Source organism: Passer domesticus, chromosome 10 (assembly GCF_036417665.1).
Source record: "Passer domesticus isolate bPasDom1 chromosome 10, bPasDom1.hap1, whole genome shotgun sequence".
In the NCBI taxonomy this organism is placed as follows: Eukaryota; Metazoa; Chordata; class Aves; order Passeriformes; family Passeridae; genus Passer; species Passer domesticus.
In genome coordinates this window covers 27,938,053-27,955,571 of record NC_087483.1, presented here as the reverse complement: position 1 = coordinate 27,955,571, position 17,519 = coordinate 27,938,053, and the positions used below count along the sequence as shown (strand labels likewise).

The 17,519-nt window shown below is 46.1% G+C and overlaps 1 protein-coding gene across 4 annotated transcripts in view; it reads right to left on the bottom strand.

Moving 5' to 3' along the window:
• CFAP65 (cilia and flagella associated protein 65) overlaps positions 1-17,519 on the bottom strand; it is a 31,722-nt gene that overhangs the window by 11,855 nt on the left and 2,348 nt on the right. For 2 of the 4 annotated variants that reach the window (XM_064434785.1, XM_064434782.1), the window contains exons 5-21: positions 15,974-16,140; positions 14,692-14,891; positions 13,877-14,022; positions 12,568-12,787; positions 11,995-12,260; positions 10,574-10,774; positions 9,788-10,150; positions 8,915-9,052; positions 7,803-8,048; positions 7,157-7,381; positions 6,762-6,914; positions 5,341-5,506; positions 4,655-4,783; positions 3,945-4,170; positions 2,893-3,021; positions 2,445-2,621; positions 1,705-1,771 (exon numbers count right to left, since the gene is read on the bottom strand). In XM_064434785.1, coding sequence (XP_064290855.1) covers positions 1,705-1,771; positions 2,445-2,621; positions 2,893-3,021; positions 3,945-4,170; positions 4,655-4,783; positions 5,341-5,506; positions 6,762-6,914; positions 7,157-7,381; positions 7,803-8,048; positions 8,915-9,052; positions 9,788-10,150; positions 10,574-10,774; positions 11,995-12,260; positions 12,568-12,787; positions 13,877-14,022; positions 14,692-14,891; positions 15,974-16,140 — 3,219 coding nt within the window. The remainder of the gene's footprint in view (positions 1-1,704; positions 1,772-2,444; positions 2,622-2,892; positions 3,022-3,944; positions 4,171-4,654; positions 4,784-5,340; positions 5,507-6,761; positions 6,915-7,156; positions 7,382-7,802; positions 8,049-8,914; positions 9,053-9,787; positions 10,151-10,573; positions 10,775-11,994; positions 12,261-12,567; positions 12,788-13,876; positions 14,023-14,691; positions 14,892-15,973; positions 16,141-17,519) is intronic. The other 2 variants (XM_064434783.1, XM_064434784.1) reach the window with 2 other exon arrangements.

Genomic DNA, 17,519 nt, shown 5'->3' with positions numbered 1-17,519 from the left:
TCCAAAGCTTAACTTTTGGGGTGACACTACAGCATTTGCTCAAGGTTAACATATGCTTAAGGTTAGCATATGCTCTGCACATTTAACCAGAATCACAGGTGAGGATTTACTCAGCCCTGGAATATGAGGATATTTAGGGCAGTTTCTGCCCCAGGAGCTGGAAACTCTGTGCACTTCATGCCATGATGGAAGGAAAGCAGGCACACTGCGTTCAGTCCCTCAGCTGCCTTCTTTGCAGAAGAAGTTCTCCCATTCCTACTTTCTGATATCAGCAGTTCAGTAGTGGCACTGCATCTCTGCAGGTTGCAACCACCTGCACTGCTCCATGTCTCTGGACTGGTTTCTACAGCTCCTATTGCCAGAGCTCAAATGCACCAAGGGATCTTTTCATCCCCAGGGTATCCCACGCTTTTCTAGCCCTTTCTGCAGGGACAGCATGACAGAGGGTGGTGGCCTCTGGTAGCCACCAAAGCCACTGGCTATATGGCAGAGAGGATGTATGCCCTATAGGCTTCTGGTGCTCCAGAGCCTCTTCCCTCACTGGCCAACTGGTGACAGGCTCACAGTCACTCTCAGGACTGTGCCAGGCAGGCAGAGCACAGGGAGCCTGTCCAAGGGCTTTGAGGGAAGGCACAGTTAAGCCACTGTTTGAACAGCTTGGTCAAAGGGTTGGATTTTCAGCTGACAACAGTCCTGAAAGAAAAGAAAAATAAAAGAGATATGTGAACACAATGGTCTCATAGGAAACTTCAGAGACAGACAGGAAGGCTCAGCCGGGCATGAGTGGAGCCTGGCAGAGCACAAGGTGACTGACTCTAACTGACAGTTTGAGAGAGGGGGAGAGAGAAATTAGTTCCAAGCCTGAGGAGATGCTCAGGGAAAATACACCACAGATCAGCTCTGGGATGCCTTAGAAAGCAGCCAAGAAGGAAGAATGAGTAAGAATCTTCTCCATCATTGGTAGGAGAAATAAGTGGGTGGACAAAGGCTGCAGCCAACCAGGAACCCAGTATCTTCTGGGCTTAGGGAAGGAGCTAACCCTGTAACCCCAGAGGTGGAGGACGCTCTACCACCCTGTGCATTCCCAAACTACCATCACAGCAGGTGATGGTGGTATATGTGGAGAAAAGCACATTCCGGGGGGGTTGTAGAGTATGGAGGGTTGACAAGATGGAGAGATTCAGGAAAGCAGGAGAGAAGCAGGATGGACTGCAGATCTGAACTCCAGGAACTGCATGAAACAACTCAGAGTGAGGCAGATGAAATGAGGGGAGGCATGCACAGGAATCCTGACCATAAGTTACACCAGAGTGTGGAAAACATGCAGGGACCATAAAACCTGGGAAGGCTGTTTTGGACTTGGCGTTGTCTTGAAGGAAAAAGCAATTCTGCACTAACACCATTAATAAATACAAAGGTAATAACAAATAAATAATAGTACTCTTGATGAAGAATCCAGCAGATGCAACATCCAAGGGCCATTCTGCCAGTGCACTGCCCACATCACCCTCTGCTGGAACCACAAGTTTGTCAGAACATTTTTATGTCTCTGCTTGGCCCTCTCTTACTGACTGGCTAGTGCAAATTCCAGGGGAAGGCCACAGCCCTCTGTACACTATGCAGATTCTGGGGAAAACACCTATTAATTCATTTCCTACCTGCTGTTGTTCAGCAAATGGAAGGAAGAGACACCTGCTATCTTACCAGAATCTCATGGCCATAAGAAATCTTCAGCAGGACAGGGAGGCGATCAGTGCCAATGAAATCATGTCTAGCAGTGAAAGAGGAGAGAGAGGAAAACAGTGGAAATCAACCTTGTGCCCAGGATAATAGAGCAGAGTCACACAGGACATTAGAGACAATTCACTTCCCAGCTAAAGAGTCACTGCTGCGTAAGGGCCGCGGGGAGGTGGGGGGGAACCCCGTGGTGTTTGGGTGGGAATGAGTGATACAATGTTGATTTTACTCATACACCTATTTAGGGACACAAGTTCTTAGGTCAACAAAATGCCAGAACTTCTCAGATATGATCTGCTTTGATAGGGGAAGCATTCAGCTTTCTTCACACCTTCTACAGGCATGCAAGGGCTAGCAGCTCTAGCTGATGACAAAAAAAAAATAGAATATCATTACATAATCAAAAGCACAGGAAGTGCAGCATCTTGTTCATCTCCTCAACTGTCAGGTCAAGGCAGACCAGTGTCCCCAGCATGTCACACTAAATGCCTTTTGCTCTGCAGTGCTGAAGGGCATTAAAACATTCTCCTGAGCAAGATCAGCTCTGTGGGGTCCAGAAACTGGACATGCTCAGGAACTTTTTACTTGTCTAGCCTCTGCTGAGGAACTTGTGATGAGGAAGGAAACTGGCATGAAAACTCAGACTGATGGCACGTGTTGTTCTGGCACACAGCATGAAGCTCTGAAGAACAGGTGCTTGTCATCACCTGTGTGAAAGCCGGACAGATTTCTCCTGCCCTGGAAGAAGTGTTCCTGACTTTGGGGAAACACTGAAGAGCTGGTTATCCTGAATTCTCATCTGGTGCAGCTCCTGGGGGGTAAAGTCAACATCTTCTGCCCAGCGCTCTATGTCCATCTTCTGATCAGAAGGAAACAAGAAGGCCCTAGGGAACCAATCAGCTGGTCAGCAACAAGGATATGCAACTTCCCCAGGGCTATGGTCAGCATATCCCATCCAAACGGGCTCAGCCCAGCTGGCAGACACATCACATTTCATCAGGTGTGATCTGCATCTCCCTGCTTCCCCGCCTAGACTCATCAACAGCTGCAGCTGTCCCTACAAAGCCCACTCTATTAATCTGCAAAGTTCTCACAGCCCTTTGAGCACTTCCAGACCCCCCAAAAGAAGGCTGAGCTCCAGCGAGCACTGCTTACCAGTCCACAGGTACCACACCCTTGTTCTCCAGCAGAAGCATCACAACGGTAGGCTTTGAGCCTACTGGGGCAGACCCAAAGTCAAAATCCAGCAGGAGAGGGGTATACACTGGAGGGATCAAGCATGTGCTGGTCATAGGAGAGAAAGAAGATATTAAACTGAAACAGGAGGAAGGGTCATCAGGGTATGACAGGGTAAAGGTCATTCCACATGGGCTGTCTTATAATTCTTGTCTGACTTTATGTTCTTGACCCTTTTGAGAGAAAGGATACTGGGCATAAGGCAGACCCGATTTTCTTTTCAAAATCTTTTATGTATGTCTAATGAGAGTGAGTGATATAAGAGAGTCCTGCTTAGCCTGAAGTTTCTCTTTAGCTCCCCAGTATAAGGAAGTCACTGACATACTGGAGCAGGTCCAATGGAGGGCCACTAAAATGGCTAAGAGCTGGAGCACACTGGCCAAGCTGGATGGGGCTCTGAGCAACTTGGTCTAGTGGAAGGCATCCCTGCCCATGGCAGAAGGGTAGGAACTAGATGATGTTTAAGGTCCCTTCCAATCCAAACCATTCTATGATTACAAAGATGGGCAAAGGGACCTGGATTTGTTCAGCCTTATGAAGCAAGGGGTCAGGGATGGCAACTGCACAAGTTGCAATACAAGGTATTCTGATGAGAACTAAGAAAAAGGTTTTTACCATGTTAATGGTTAAACAGGAGCTCAGACAAGCTGTGGCTTCTCCATTCTCAGAGATATTCAGCACTGAACTGAATAAGGCCCTAGGCAATCTGATCTATATGTCCCTCCTTTGAGCAAGGGGCTACACCAGAGACTTCTGGAGGTCTATTGCAATTAAATTATTCTCTGTTTCTGTAGCTTCTTTCAAGGGAGCTTAAGCAGAGAAGTGGAAGTGAGCAACTGCCTGCAGCAGTTAGGATGGAAAAAGAGGGTGCCACGCAGCAAGGAGCTACAACACATGCCAATAAGCCACAGCATCTCTGTCTGGCTCATGCAAGGGGCTCAAAGATCCACTGAGCCATTTCCTCATCTCACCTGTGCCTTGTGGGGACTTTGTAGGTGAGCTCGCCAGGAGTTGGGTCTCGCGCCAAGTATTCATTCAGTGTGTCCAAGGAGAAGAGCTTCCAGATGTGCATCTTGCTGTTTCCACGGGCCGTCCCTATTGTACAAGCGTCTGTGATGCACAAGGTTGGGTACACGCCTGTTACTGCAATGCAGCAGAGGAACTGCTTCTTCTCTTTTGACTTTGCAAGACCTGCAGCTTGGCAGAGAAAGAAACACCAAGAAGTAGTCATGTACCATTAAGGGGCTGCTGCCTGGGTCATTTTGACAGCAGCAGAGAGGAAAGAGAACAACAAAAGAATGGGCATTGTACATAATCTTTTGTTTGGCAGCTTCTCAAAACCCCTAAACCACTGACTTCTAGTTGTACCTTGTCTTCTACATTTAGACATCACCAAAAGACTATGAATGTGATCCTTTTCAACAGTGCCTTTATACAATTTAGTTTTGCTCTACGTAAGAAAAACCTTTTTTGATTTAAATCTACAGCCTAAACATTTTATGAAGTGCCCCTTTGTTTTCACACTGAAAAATCATAAAGAGTTATTTATATCTTGTGTTCCCCTTTCATTCATATGGCATAACATTTTTCACCTTCCAAGCTCAAAACTCCTTGTCTTGCTAGTCTCTTCTTTCACAAACACTGTCCCCCATCTCTGAACACCCCAAAACTTCCATCTCACCTCTGGGTGTGCAATTATCATATCTGATTCTCCAGGTGTAACGCAGCCGACGGGCTGGCCTTACTTTTACTCGTACAAAAGCTTTTGATCTTGCAGGAATTGTTCCCCTGGAGTGTTCCAGCTCTAGAGCTGTAGGATACAAGAGGTGGTATGAGCTCTTGGCATTACTGTCTCTTACACCACACATGTTGTGGCACACAGATCACTAAGTCTACCTGCACTCTAGCCACTGCCACCCCTTGCCTAATAGTTAGGATTAGCTTCAATTGCTGAATTTGGGATTCCCAGACTACAACTGTAGGCAGCTCATTGGAGTACCCAGATTGCCTCTGGCCAGCAGAGAGCAGGGAACTTCCCAACTGGAGGTCCTCTAGAAAGGCAGCTAAGAGCTGAGCTCCAATATTTCTTCTGCTAAGGTCCTTTATTTAACTTCCTCCTCTTCTGGGAAATTGTATCTTATTTCAAGGTCCAGATTGGTCTAACTTCAATTGTCAGACTCTGGTTAATGCTTTTTCCAGCAAGATAGAAAAGTCATGTCCTATGCAAAGGGGCAGACAACTTAAGGTTTGAGAGAATCAGTGCAAGCCAACCAAAAAGCAGTCCAACCTCTAAGTTAATTCTAGATTGGTTTTGGAGAAAAGAGGGGAAAACTAAGGTCCTGTCCCATGTTAATTCCTTTACAGTACCCAGTAGATCGCTGCAGACCTCCTCAGGGTCATGGGGCCCTGTGAAGAGTTGCTCCACAATGAGGATGTAATTCAGAGTACAGATCCCATCATTTAGCAGTACAATGCTGTAGCTTTTTTGATCACCAACTAGAACATTTCCAAGGTCCACATACTGGTTTTGTGCCTGGAATACAAACCCGCCATGCTGAGGTCACTTTTACATGTCAAGCATAGTGGTTGAGTGCAGCCACCACCTATCTCACCACATGCTGATCCCTTGGCACGTGCAGTGCAGTGCAAAGGACTCCCTGCTTTGTGTAGGGCCTGGCATGCCCTGGGAGATAGAATTGTTAAGGCTAGAAAAGATCTCTAAGATCACTGAGTCCAACCATTGACCTCACACTGCCAATGCCACCAAACCATGTCCCTGAGTACCACATCTACATGTCTTTTAAATACTTCCAAGAATGAAGACTTAACCACTTCATTGGGCAGCCCATTCCAATGAGTGACAATCCCTTTCCTGAAGAAATTTTTCCAAGCATCCAATCTAAACCTCCCCTGGTGCAATTTTAAGTCATTTACTCTTGCCTTATTGCTTATTACTCAGGAGAAGAGACCAGCACCCACTTTGCTACAAACTCCTTCCAGGTAGGAAGGTGAAGCACAATAAAATGTGGAACAGGTCTGCAAGGGACTTAATGCCTCCTCCAAATGCTTTCTCCTACTGTTTTTTAGGCTGTTTGCTGGGTAGGATGTGGCACATTCAGGGCTGTGAGAACACTAGCTGGCCAGCTGCACTTGGGTCAAGGCTGAGATTTTTGCTGGCCCTTTTGTGACTGCTTAACGAGTGCCCCTCTCTTCTGGCTAGTTGTGCACTCACATACAATTTATAATGACTAAGTACCTCGAAGATATTATCACCCATCAATCAACATAACTGACATTGGGCAATGACTTACAAAGTATTATTTTATTTACCTCTGGTTCATTAAGAAACCTGACTAAAAATGAAAGTGGCTGCACAGACCAGCAGATAACAGGAGGAAAGCCATGTGGAGGTGTGCTGGCTATACCTCTTTAAAAGGTCCACTGCACTTAGAAATCATAATGACAGCAAAACAAATGGAGAAGGAGAACAGACAGAATGAGAGGAGGGAACAGTGATTCCCAAGGAGCCAAATGGCTTGCTTGATTTAGTCTGGAGCAGAGCAATCCCAGAGGATTTGCTAAGGTCATTTTGAACTGGCAGCACATTTACATGTTGCCATTAGGCCACTAGAATGAGTACTGTCATTTACACTGCAACAGTGTCTGGGAATTTTGCTGTGAATCCTTATTGGCTGACCCCAGTACAGATTGTGCAAAAAGGGAAAGTCCGAGACCCCCACCCCACCCTGGTCCCCCCTACTAGCACTCAGTGGGCCCCTGTTCCTTACCCTGATCATGCCCAGTGCCCCTTCTCCAATGACCCGTAAGACATAATGGACATCTTTGGGAGACACAGGCTCTGGGCTTTTCCACTTCACAAACACCCTAGCTCGCAGCACGTACTTGGTGCCCTTCTCAGGAGTAAAAGTCCATGCCTGAGCCTGCAACCACAAGAGGGAAGAGTGCCCACAAGAGCTCCAGTCCAGAGATAAACCCAAATATCTCAACAGTTGCATTAAATGCACAGTCCCTTCCTCCATTACAGTTAACCTAGTTCTCTACAGACACACCACCTCTATCTCTGTCAAAGATTCACACTGGGAATGAACATCCAGATATTCAAGGCCAGGCTGAGGTTGTGCTGTAGAGAGCAAACCACAGCTTTGGTAGAATTTGAACTTACCATGGTTTCATAGGGCTGGAGGACCCCTGCAGTGGGGCTAACAGACAGGATCTTACTGTCTGACTGTTGGATCTTCCATGTGAAATCTATGGGTAGCCTTGTGCAGTTTTTAATGGTGTACATTCGTGTAGAGGAGGTCCCTATATGGAGAGGCTTGAAGTAGAGAATTCCATCACCTTCTAAGAGCAAAAGAAGGGACTGGCCACAACTCTGGAGAACAATCTCCTATGGAATTAAGAGAAAAAGTAACAGATATTAGCTAGAAGTCTCAACTGCCTCTGGAGGAGCCTTGCAAAGATGTTGCTCCTTCCAAGAGAAAAGCAAGAACAATCTGGATCTTAATTAGGAGGGGAAGGGCTTTAGGCTGTGCTGTGAAGTTGGGCCTTTAGCATAATACAGTGTATTCCAAGAGATGGAAATTCAAGGAACAAGGGGTACAGGATGTTTGGCACCACAAAGACCTTCTTTCTGCAATGTTGACTCCATATTAAATTTTGAAAATATTCTTTCATTCCTATTTCCAAAGAGAAAAATCTAAACTAACCATTAGGAGACATAATAAGCATCCCAGTGCAAGTCACTATGAAAAGGGATGACTACAAGGGAACAAAACTTTGCTCACCATCTCTCACTTCCCTCTCCTTACCTTGGTGTATGCAGGATAAGAGTTCAGCTCCAAAGGCAGGACATGCTGCTGCAAGACTGTGTTAACTGGGTGAGTGGAGAGAAAGAAGATCTGGTGGCCTCCTGGAATGACGTGTCCTAAGCTGGGCTTGACCAAAACAGAGGGACAGGCAGTTTGGTTCACACTGAAGGTTATCAAAGAGGTGCTCGTGTTGGACAACAGCATACTGCAGTGGGTATCATTGTCACAAACCACAGGAGGAAAACTCTGGTAGAGACAAGCAAAAAGGGTTACTTTCACTGGGTTTAAAAAACAGCTTAAAGAAAATATTTTCACTATATTAAATTCCAGTTTCCAATAAGCACTATCCTGAGTCTATGGAGAACTTTCTAACTGCTTCTTTTCAAGGAAAGAAATTAAAACACCTAAGGGTACACAAATTATGGTCTTTTCCCTTCCCACAGTGGCCCTCATGGGCTCATGGGACTAGTGAACCTATTTTCCACCATGCCATGCTTTATGCCCATCCATTAAGTGAGCTGCTTGCTGGTGCCTGCAGTTTCTGTGTGCATAGTGACATCCTGGATGAAGAATTCCAGCAGGCTAGAATTTGCTCTACTTCATGCACATCAAATAAAGGCTGCACTGCCTAGATTAGCTGAGGAGCTTTCTCAAGACTATTCTTATGTCTTAGGACCAGATTTCACTTTACCTCATAGAAAAAATACCTTACTGTGCTACAGAAATGGCAGGAAGACAGAGAGAGAACCTTCCTCTCTATCTCACAACCACTTCTCTTTCGCAAGTGAGGATTCTGTTTGCCCAAGTGCATGCAGTTCTTGAGGCTCCTAGGAGGGGATTGAACACCCTTGTTAGTGCCTAGGTCCACCTAAACAGAAAAGAAGGTGATCCCAACAGCTTTTCCTTCAGAGCTAATGAGATGGTTAGTACAGCTGACATGGTGGAGGCTGGCAAGCTAATGCAGGAGAAACAGTACACGAGTCTTGTACCACAGCAGGAGCCTCCACACCATCAGAAACCACCAGACACATCTCAGTGCAATGGGAGACAAAGTAAAGAATTCAGAACAGTGAGTGTCTCTGCAAAGATCCAAAGGTGAACCAGTTACACACTTTGGGAATATCCAGGATGTACTGTGGAATCATGTGCTCCTGTTTTGCTTCATATGTGTGTGCCCTCAGCCTCACAGTCAGGCACCACGACGGACAGATGGTGGCATCATTCTCAATGTTGTTGTAGTGTCTCATCACCTGCAGACACACAAGGGACAACACAATGTGTGCAGGAAGGGAGTGTGGCAAGGTGCCTTCACAGAATCACAGATTAATCTGAGTTGGAAGAGACCAAGTGCACATACAACCTCAAGCAGCTGCTTGTTCAGTGACATCCCTGGGGCTAAGGAATTGACATTTTCAGGGAGGAAGGACTGACTAGTGCCAGATGAGAAACAAAGAGAGAGAAACTGGCAAATGCTAAGTTTCACTTACCAGGACATTTCTGGGAGCTAAATCTCCTGTAATTGCAGACTCGTGTAACATGAATCCCACATCACTTGGGAGAAGAGAGACAGCGCCCTCCGCAGCTTTACTTGTGGAGGGCCAGACACAAAGAACAAGTTCTGGCCCATCACCCAGGCCACAATAACCATTCTTGTGCAGGCTCAGATCTATACCAATAGTGCAATAATTCATAGTAATTCCTCCTTCAGTGAGGTGTACCATGCTTCATGTTTCCTAGGGTAAAAGCAAGTCTACCTGTGCATGTACATGAGCTGTGAATTGTTCTGTCATTTCTCTGCCAGGACACAGGTGAAAGAGAAACTTTAACCCAACAGTGTATCAAAACAGTGTCCAAAAGCGTTAATAGAGGTGCTAGTTTTTCAAATTCAAAATTAAGGGTTTAAGCTGAAAATACTCCCACGAAATACTTTATTCTGCAAAAAGTTGCTTGCTAGGTCATCTCTAGTCTTAGTAATTCCTACTAACCTTATAAACAGCAAAACCTTCCAGCTCTGCTGCATAAAGACTGCTGACCTGAGTAGGCCTGAAAAATACATGGAAAGTTGAAGACTTCAGTGGTAGCATGTCACAGATTTCAGGGCGCACTTGGAAGGCACTGCCATCACTTGGAGTCCAGGCAACAATGATACTTCCTTTGGTGTGGTTGGTCACACAGAGAGAAAGAGATTTTGCCTTGTGCAGTGGCATGCAGCATCCAAAATCATACTCCCTGGGGCTGACACTAACATGAGCAGGAAACAAGGCCAGCTCGCTGCTTACACCATCGAAGAAATACTCAGCCATGGCATTGGGTTCAAAGTATTCCTTGGGCGGCTGGTCCTCAGAAATCTACAGGATGGAAATATCTCAGTGTGAGTACAGAAAATGTGCCCGTGGGAGACACCAGGTGCTGACTGCCTTCATGAGCAAGAGGGCACTTCAGCAAGATGCACTTCAGCAAGAGTTCCTAGGACAGCTCAAAGTCTAGGCTTAAAGGAGGCTTCTGTTTGTGAGCCTCAGTCTGAAATGAAAGAGGAAGCAAAAAACAACCCCATGATTGAGTTAAAGCCAGAAAGAAGCTTTGTGGCTGATATAGAGTAAAAGCCAGCTGACAAAGAGCATTGGTGTGTACTGGAAGATCAATAGAAGAAATACTAAAGAAAACAGCCTGGCACTTGCAAGCCCTTCTAGATCTGTCTTCTGTACACAGATACTCAACACATAGAGAGAAGAGCTGAAAGTGTCTTAGATTCCAGTGAGGGCAGCTCATACCTCAGGGGGCAGCATGAGGGCTCCCTTTTCATCCATCTGCAACTTCCCATCCTTCAGCATTTCACCCAGGATATCAGGGGGGTAGAAGGTCAGTCCCCTCACCATGTTAGTTCGGTACCAGGAGAGGTGTCTTTTGTGAAGGGTGGCTGGCTTAGCTGTGTCTGAATGGCAGGTACCAAAAAAGTCCACATACAGGGGCTCCTGGGAAAACACAAGACAGGATAATAAGAAATAAACTGTCCTGTGATTGCTTTGAGAGTTTCACCATACCAGTATCTTGCTTCCAAAACCATGCTGGGAAAGGCTTAGCATCTGCAGTTTTAGGCTACCATTTACTTTATGCCTCGATGTGAGACAAGAACTTTCTTGAAATTGGAGTGAAAATTGAAGGCACTCAGTGCACAGCTATGCAGCTAAAGTTAGGAGAAAGACCTTCACAGACAAGACATCCACAGAGGATGCACCTCACTCTATCCACAGGCATTACTGACTGTCCACATCCTAGTGCTGATAGGAACCTGCACCATGGGGATTCTGCTTAACAAGAGTCCAGGACCTGCACTTGGGTCACAATAACCCCAGGCAGCATTACAGGCTTAGGGCAGAGTGGTTGGAAAGCTTTTCATCAGAAAAGCACCTGTGGGTATGGCTGACAACAGCTGAACATGAGCCAGTGTATGCCTCGGTGGCCAAGAAGGTCAAGGGCATCCTGGCTTGTATCAAAAATAGTGTGGCCAGCAGGACCAGGGCAGTGATTGTCCCCCTGTACTCAGCAATTGTGAGACTGTGACTTGACTACTATGTTCATTTTTGCACCCCTCAGTACAAGAAAAACATTGAGGAGATGAAGCGTGTCCAGAGAAGGGCAATGAAGCTGGTGAGGGGTCTGGAGCACAAGTCTTATGAGGAATGGCAGAGGGAGTTGGGGGTGTTTAGCCTGGAAAAAAAAAAGGCTCATGGGGAATTTTATTGCTCTCTACAACTACCTGAAAGGAGGGTGTAGCTATGTGGGGGCTGGTCTCTTCTCCCAGGTAAGATGTGATAGGACAAGAGGAAATGACAAGTTGTGTTTGGGCAGTGGTTAGATTGGATAATGGGAAAAATTTGTTCACCAAAATGGTTGTCACCCCAGGCTCCCCAGGGATGTAGTTAAATCATCATCCTTGGAGGTATTTAAAAGACATGCAGATGTGGCACTTGGGGACATGGTTAGTGGTGTACACGGCAGTGCTGAGTTAATGGGTTAACTCAATGATCTTAGAAGTCCTTTCCAATCTTAATGATTCTATGATAGCTATCAATGAAAATGCAGTGGGAAGAGATTTGCAGGGACTACTAAGTGAGAAGGCCAGTCCTGCTGGATTACACTGAAGATACCCCTAAAGTATCACAGCAATGAAACTACCCTTTGCCTCCCCTACCTGGTGGTGGACCAGGCACGCCACTCTGCGGTGGTAGCTCATCGGGTGAGCAGGTCGAAAGGTCACCTTCAGTGTCAGTGTTGTTCCTCCCTCCAAGACTCCGCAGGGCCGATCCAAGGAGAAGACGCTCCCTTTGCAATCAATATCAAACTGATAATAGGCCGGCACATCTGACGTGTTGCTGATTTTCAGTGTCCGCATCAAACTTTCTCCAAGACTGATCCAGTCAAAGTCCACAGAATGCTGGTGCAGGGACACGGAAGGACCTGCACAACATGCAAGATAAGATCCTGGACCTGTCATAGCTGTTTCTTCCAACACGTCACAAGACACTGCTGCACTTAACTGATATTCCCAAACAGATTAAACTCTTCAGAAAACCTACTGGTCCTAGCAAACAGTTGGACATTCACTTAAAACATTCAAGCAAGTATAGATCCCACCAGGGACAGACAGATCCCAGCAGGAGTTTAGTCTGTGACTTCAGGCTATGATAACTTCAAGTCCTTCCCCAAGCACTAACCTTTTCCCTCCAGAGAAGCTGACAGGGAGAAACGGGAAAGGCTTTGGTACCTTTACATGAGCCAACCACTTTCAGAACAGTCTTCAAGTGGCATCCAGCAGATGTGATAGTGAAATAGTCAGTACTGTGCTCTCCTACGACTTGGGGCTGAAACCGTATCCACAAGACCAGCTTCCCTTTGGCAGGGACAACATCATGGGACACATCACAGGAGAAAACATAACCACGAAGAGGTTCTTCTGCTCGTTTTATTTCACATGGTGCCTCAACCTACAAGTAGAAAAGAAACAGGTTAACAAAGGAGCCAACATGAGCCAGGATGGCTCGGAATGAAGGACACTAATCAGGTAAGAACTGTAGTTTGCAGCACTGCTGAACACCACCAAGAACACCAAGGCCACCACAGAACCACTGTGCAGCAAACCTCTGCCATCTTGTTCTGATGGAGAACGGGTGGCAACAAGCTCCCTCAACATGCTCAGAAATCAGCAGGTTGCAGCAAAACTCCCGGTGATCTCCGGGGTTGGAGTGCCCCTCCTGGTAGGTGGAAAGATGGCTCAAGGTGTCCCTAGAGGCCAAAATAGCGTAAATGACTGCTGTGACCACGGGAACATGCAGGCAGGTAACTTGTTTCCCTCTATCCACAGTTCCACCCTGTTTATGGGTCTTGTTTTCCCAAAAAAACAAAGCTGGTGCTCTGACACCTTACTCGAGACCCTTTAAAAAACTGTTCTGATCCTTGCCTGGCAATGCTGAGCATGCCTGCAATGTGAATAAGAACAGTACAAAAATGAGTGTGTCTCTTCCACTCCCAAGCTGCAGAGCCTGTGGAGGAGTCAGCACTGCTGTCATCTATGTCAGCAGTCTCTGAGTACATCCATCACTTAAGAGGCTGGGATGGGCTGAGCTGGCACAGGCAACAAGGGGCTCAAATCCATTTGACTTTTGAACAATTCACTGGGCTGCATTCCACAGAGGGCAGCGGAAGATCCATCAGTTGCCTGGGACATGCACACACACCAATTTGAGACTGACACAACTGCCACACAGGATTGATGGACTTGTCCAGAGTGGGCTGGAGAGCTGCAGGATGCAAAGGACTTGGTGATCTGGACTAGGCACAGAAGGGAAGCGGGGGGAAACTGCATTACCACGCTGCAAATGGCTAAGTTGCACCGTAGCTGGAAGGCAAGGTTGAATGGCATGGTTGGTAGGGGAAGGCTCATCACCTCTGTTTCATTCACACTCACACTTAGCTTATTTTCACAGCATTAAGGGAGACACACAAGACCACATATCACAGGGAAATGTGTCAGCTTGCCAGCTTCTCACAATGAGTCAATCTCCCTCTCCCCATACCACAGACATGTTGAAGATTTCCACAGACTTCTCCACAGTTGTCCCCACTGGTACTGATCCAAAACACAGGACATCTTGAAACTTTTCAGACTGTACGTCTTCTGACTTCTTTCCTGTCACGTTCACACACAGGCAGGGGTATTTGGCTGTTAAAGAGAGTAGTGAATTAGAAAAACAGGTGGAACCTCTATTCTTGAGTATTCAACACTCAGCTGGACAAGGTCTGAAGAACCTCAGATAACTCTGAAGTTAGATCTACCTTCAAAGTTGGCTCTGCTTTGAACCAAATAAACTCCCTTCTCAACCTTATTTACTTAACTCAGAATCACATTTTTTGTTTGTCAGTGGCAATACAAGTCACTTCAGGCATGCACTTGCTAATGAAATCATTGCTTATTTTAGCTTGCATCAAGAAAGCTTTAGAAATTTCCCTCTGCTTCTCTGTCTAGCAGGAACAGACGAGACACTGAGTGCAGACAAAGCCAGGACTTTGTGGAGGCTTTTTCCAGTGAATTCCTCTCACTTCTTCCCCTCTGTCAACTCAAACAGGCTTTAGAAATGCTGGTTTGGCCAAAACATGCCACAGGGCATATTGGACCCTCTGTCTCTTCAGATACCACTTCCAAATTGGCAAAAGTACATTAGAGAATTCCACAGGCCACTTTCCAGCTGTGGGCTTCACTTGCTCATCACTGGCTGGAGCCAAGTGTGGCAGAGCCTCAGAGTGCAGGCCCTCCATGCATCCCTGTGGCATGCTACTCCGGAGTTAGGGGTAATACACATTTCTTTGAGTGTTAAATGCAAGAAAGACTCACCGAGGGCTTTTAGCATGATTGTCCTCTTTTGTTTCACTTCACCTCCAAACCAGCATGTTGCTGCTGCATAATGCACCCCAGCCACCTTGGGCTGGAAGATCACCTTGACCATGCACACAGCACCTGGGTTCAGTGTGCCACGGTCAGGATCCACGGAGAAAGGACTTGATGTCTCCCAGGTAAAGATGCTAGCGAGATCACTAGGGAATGGAGATACATTTTAAGCAGATCAGTGGATCATTTGCTGCCTGTGCAATCATGCATAGGGTGGGCCTTTCCCAATGGGTTATTCAGTTAGGATATGAAGCAACCAGTGCTGAATGGAAGAATCCCAAATGCAGCTGGACAAATATGTGATACTGTGAAGAAATTTGTCCCTAGTCTCTGCAAATGCTCTGTTCACACGCTAATGAATCTTAGTTACTACAGCTAAGAACTTTATTAATGACTATAAGGTGATAGCAAGCAAATCAGTTCCACAATTAAATATTTGCTTCTACTGTATCTAAATTTGCAGCTATTTAATTTAAATGACTATTTGTTCCTCTGTTATATGCTCAGGTGAGAAAAGAGGATTGAACCATTCCCTAATACCTTATTCAATTTTCCAGAAATCCCTTTGCTTGTTCTATTTCTGCAAAGAACATGATATGCCATCAGCTTTTTCTATTTTATTGATCTAAGCTGTGTGCTGCTTACCATCCTTATCTTCCATCATCCTGGGCCTATCACTTGTAGCAAATTATTTCTCCAAGTGAAGACTGAAACACTGAAATGGTTGGAATCACTTGGTTGGAAGTACACCTCCTCCTTGCCTGGGAACTTCACTGCATTCCTTTCTACAGTACTGACCTCCCTCATTAAAATAGGACAAACCTTGGTAACTGGGAGCATCCTTGCTCCTAAATGACTAAAATGTTGAGTTGGTAGCTCATGTCTCCCTGTTCATGCTGGGCAGGTTGCCTTTGGTTAAACGGAAGCCCAGGCCTCTCCAGTGAATGTGAGATGTTCTGTGCTTGTCCCCACCTAGTTCCTGTGCAGGAATTGTTCTCTGACTATGCTGGCAACAAACAGATGTGAGATGCCAAGATGTGCCCACAATGACCTGTACCACCATTCTGCTGCCTTTTCTGCCAAGACTTTAGGGAAGGCAGAGTTGCCTGTTGTTAAGGCAGCCAACAGAACTAACAACCACTGGAATGAGCTGCATTCACTGGAGAGTCCAAGTGGCAAAATAGCTGACAAAACAGAAGGAGTGTCTGCTTAGCCACCTCTCACTCACCCAACGTTGCACACAGGAAACGCCGCCTCCGTAGCACTGTGGACAGCACAGACAGGCAACTGGACAGCGGCCGGGACGGACAGACAGAAGCGTGGAAGCATAGCATGCAGGGTGACAGAGAACTCACCCTCAGCTTTCTTTAAGAGGATGTTGTCTTCATAATCCCTCTGCACAGAAAAGCCAAGGGAGACAGCAGTTAGATGGATTCCACCTTGCAGGTGCTGCAGCTCCGCCCATGAATACCTGCCAGCTTCACCACTGCAAGTGTTGGTGAAAAAAATGCTGGCAACAGAGGCACCAGTGGAGGCCTCTGTGCAGGACAGAGAGCATGTGAATCACTCAGAAAAGGCAGGCAGTGTGGAAGGTACTCAAGCATACTCCTCTGTCAGAGAACACACATACTCTCATGAAGAGCAGTTGAAGGACACATTAGCTTCACCCGGTTTGTTTCGAGGCAGATAGATTTCTTTCAGTATTTTCAAGATCCCAATTCAGCTGAACTGAAGTGTGTACATCTTTTCTTTGAGCTCCATGAGCAAAGTATTAATCTTTGATTAAATGCTTTGTCAGCTAGAGATCCAAGCAGGTAACACACAACTTAAAGATGCAGCATTGACAGCACTGTGTAGAAATAGCCTCAAGACATCTGCTAACAAGGCAAGACAGAAGGAACTGAAAGAGATGTGTTTTCTATGCTTCCCATTTTTCACCCTCCTGAGTAACACTTATACAGGTAAGGAGAGACCTTGGACACTGCAGCACACACAGTCCTTGCTCTCTCTAAGAAAGGCAGCCTCCTGTTTTAGCGATTAATGTGCTGCAGACAAACTATTCACTGAAAATGGAACAAGGCCAGCAGCTTATTTCATAAAGGGGACACTGAACAGTCATCAGAAAATCATGATACTAAGAGAGCAGGGTACTGGGAATCTGTCCAATGACCATGCTCTATGGCTAGGACAGAGATACACATCAAAGACACACAGCCATCGACAAGAGCCAGAGATCAACACTCAGAGCCAAGACAGACACTACAAACAACCTGAAAAATAAGAAAAGGGTCTGGATTGAAAGAATCATTGCTGTTTAAAATAAAGCTTACAGAAACACCCTCCATCCAAAAGAAGGGTGGCCACTGACATATCCCTTTAAAAAACTGTTAGCCCTTGAATGCAGAGGCTTTGGAAACTCCTGTAGGAAGGCAGAAAGTGAGCCACTTAACTCAAGGTTCTGCACTAAAACCACCCAGAGGTGTTTTCTTGGGATCAAACCAGGGGTGGACAGTTTAAGCACTTTATCTTACTGAGCTGAAAGGCAGAAGTAGTACATTAAAAACTGGAAATAATACTTTCTGTGAGGATTCCTCTCATAACTACTGGCAAACTCTGCAGAGAAGTCAGGGATTAGGGCTCCCTCAGGTAATGAGGATGTGGACAGATCAGGAAGGTCATTCTGCCCACTCCTATGCTGGAATTTCCCCAAGGACTCATGCATTCAAGTGAAAACAAATCAGAAAGGACAAGAGAGGCAGAGGCCCACTGCTGCC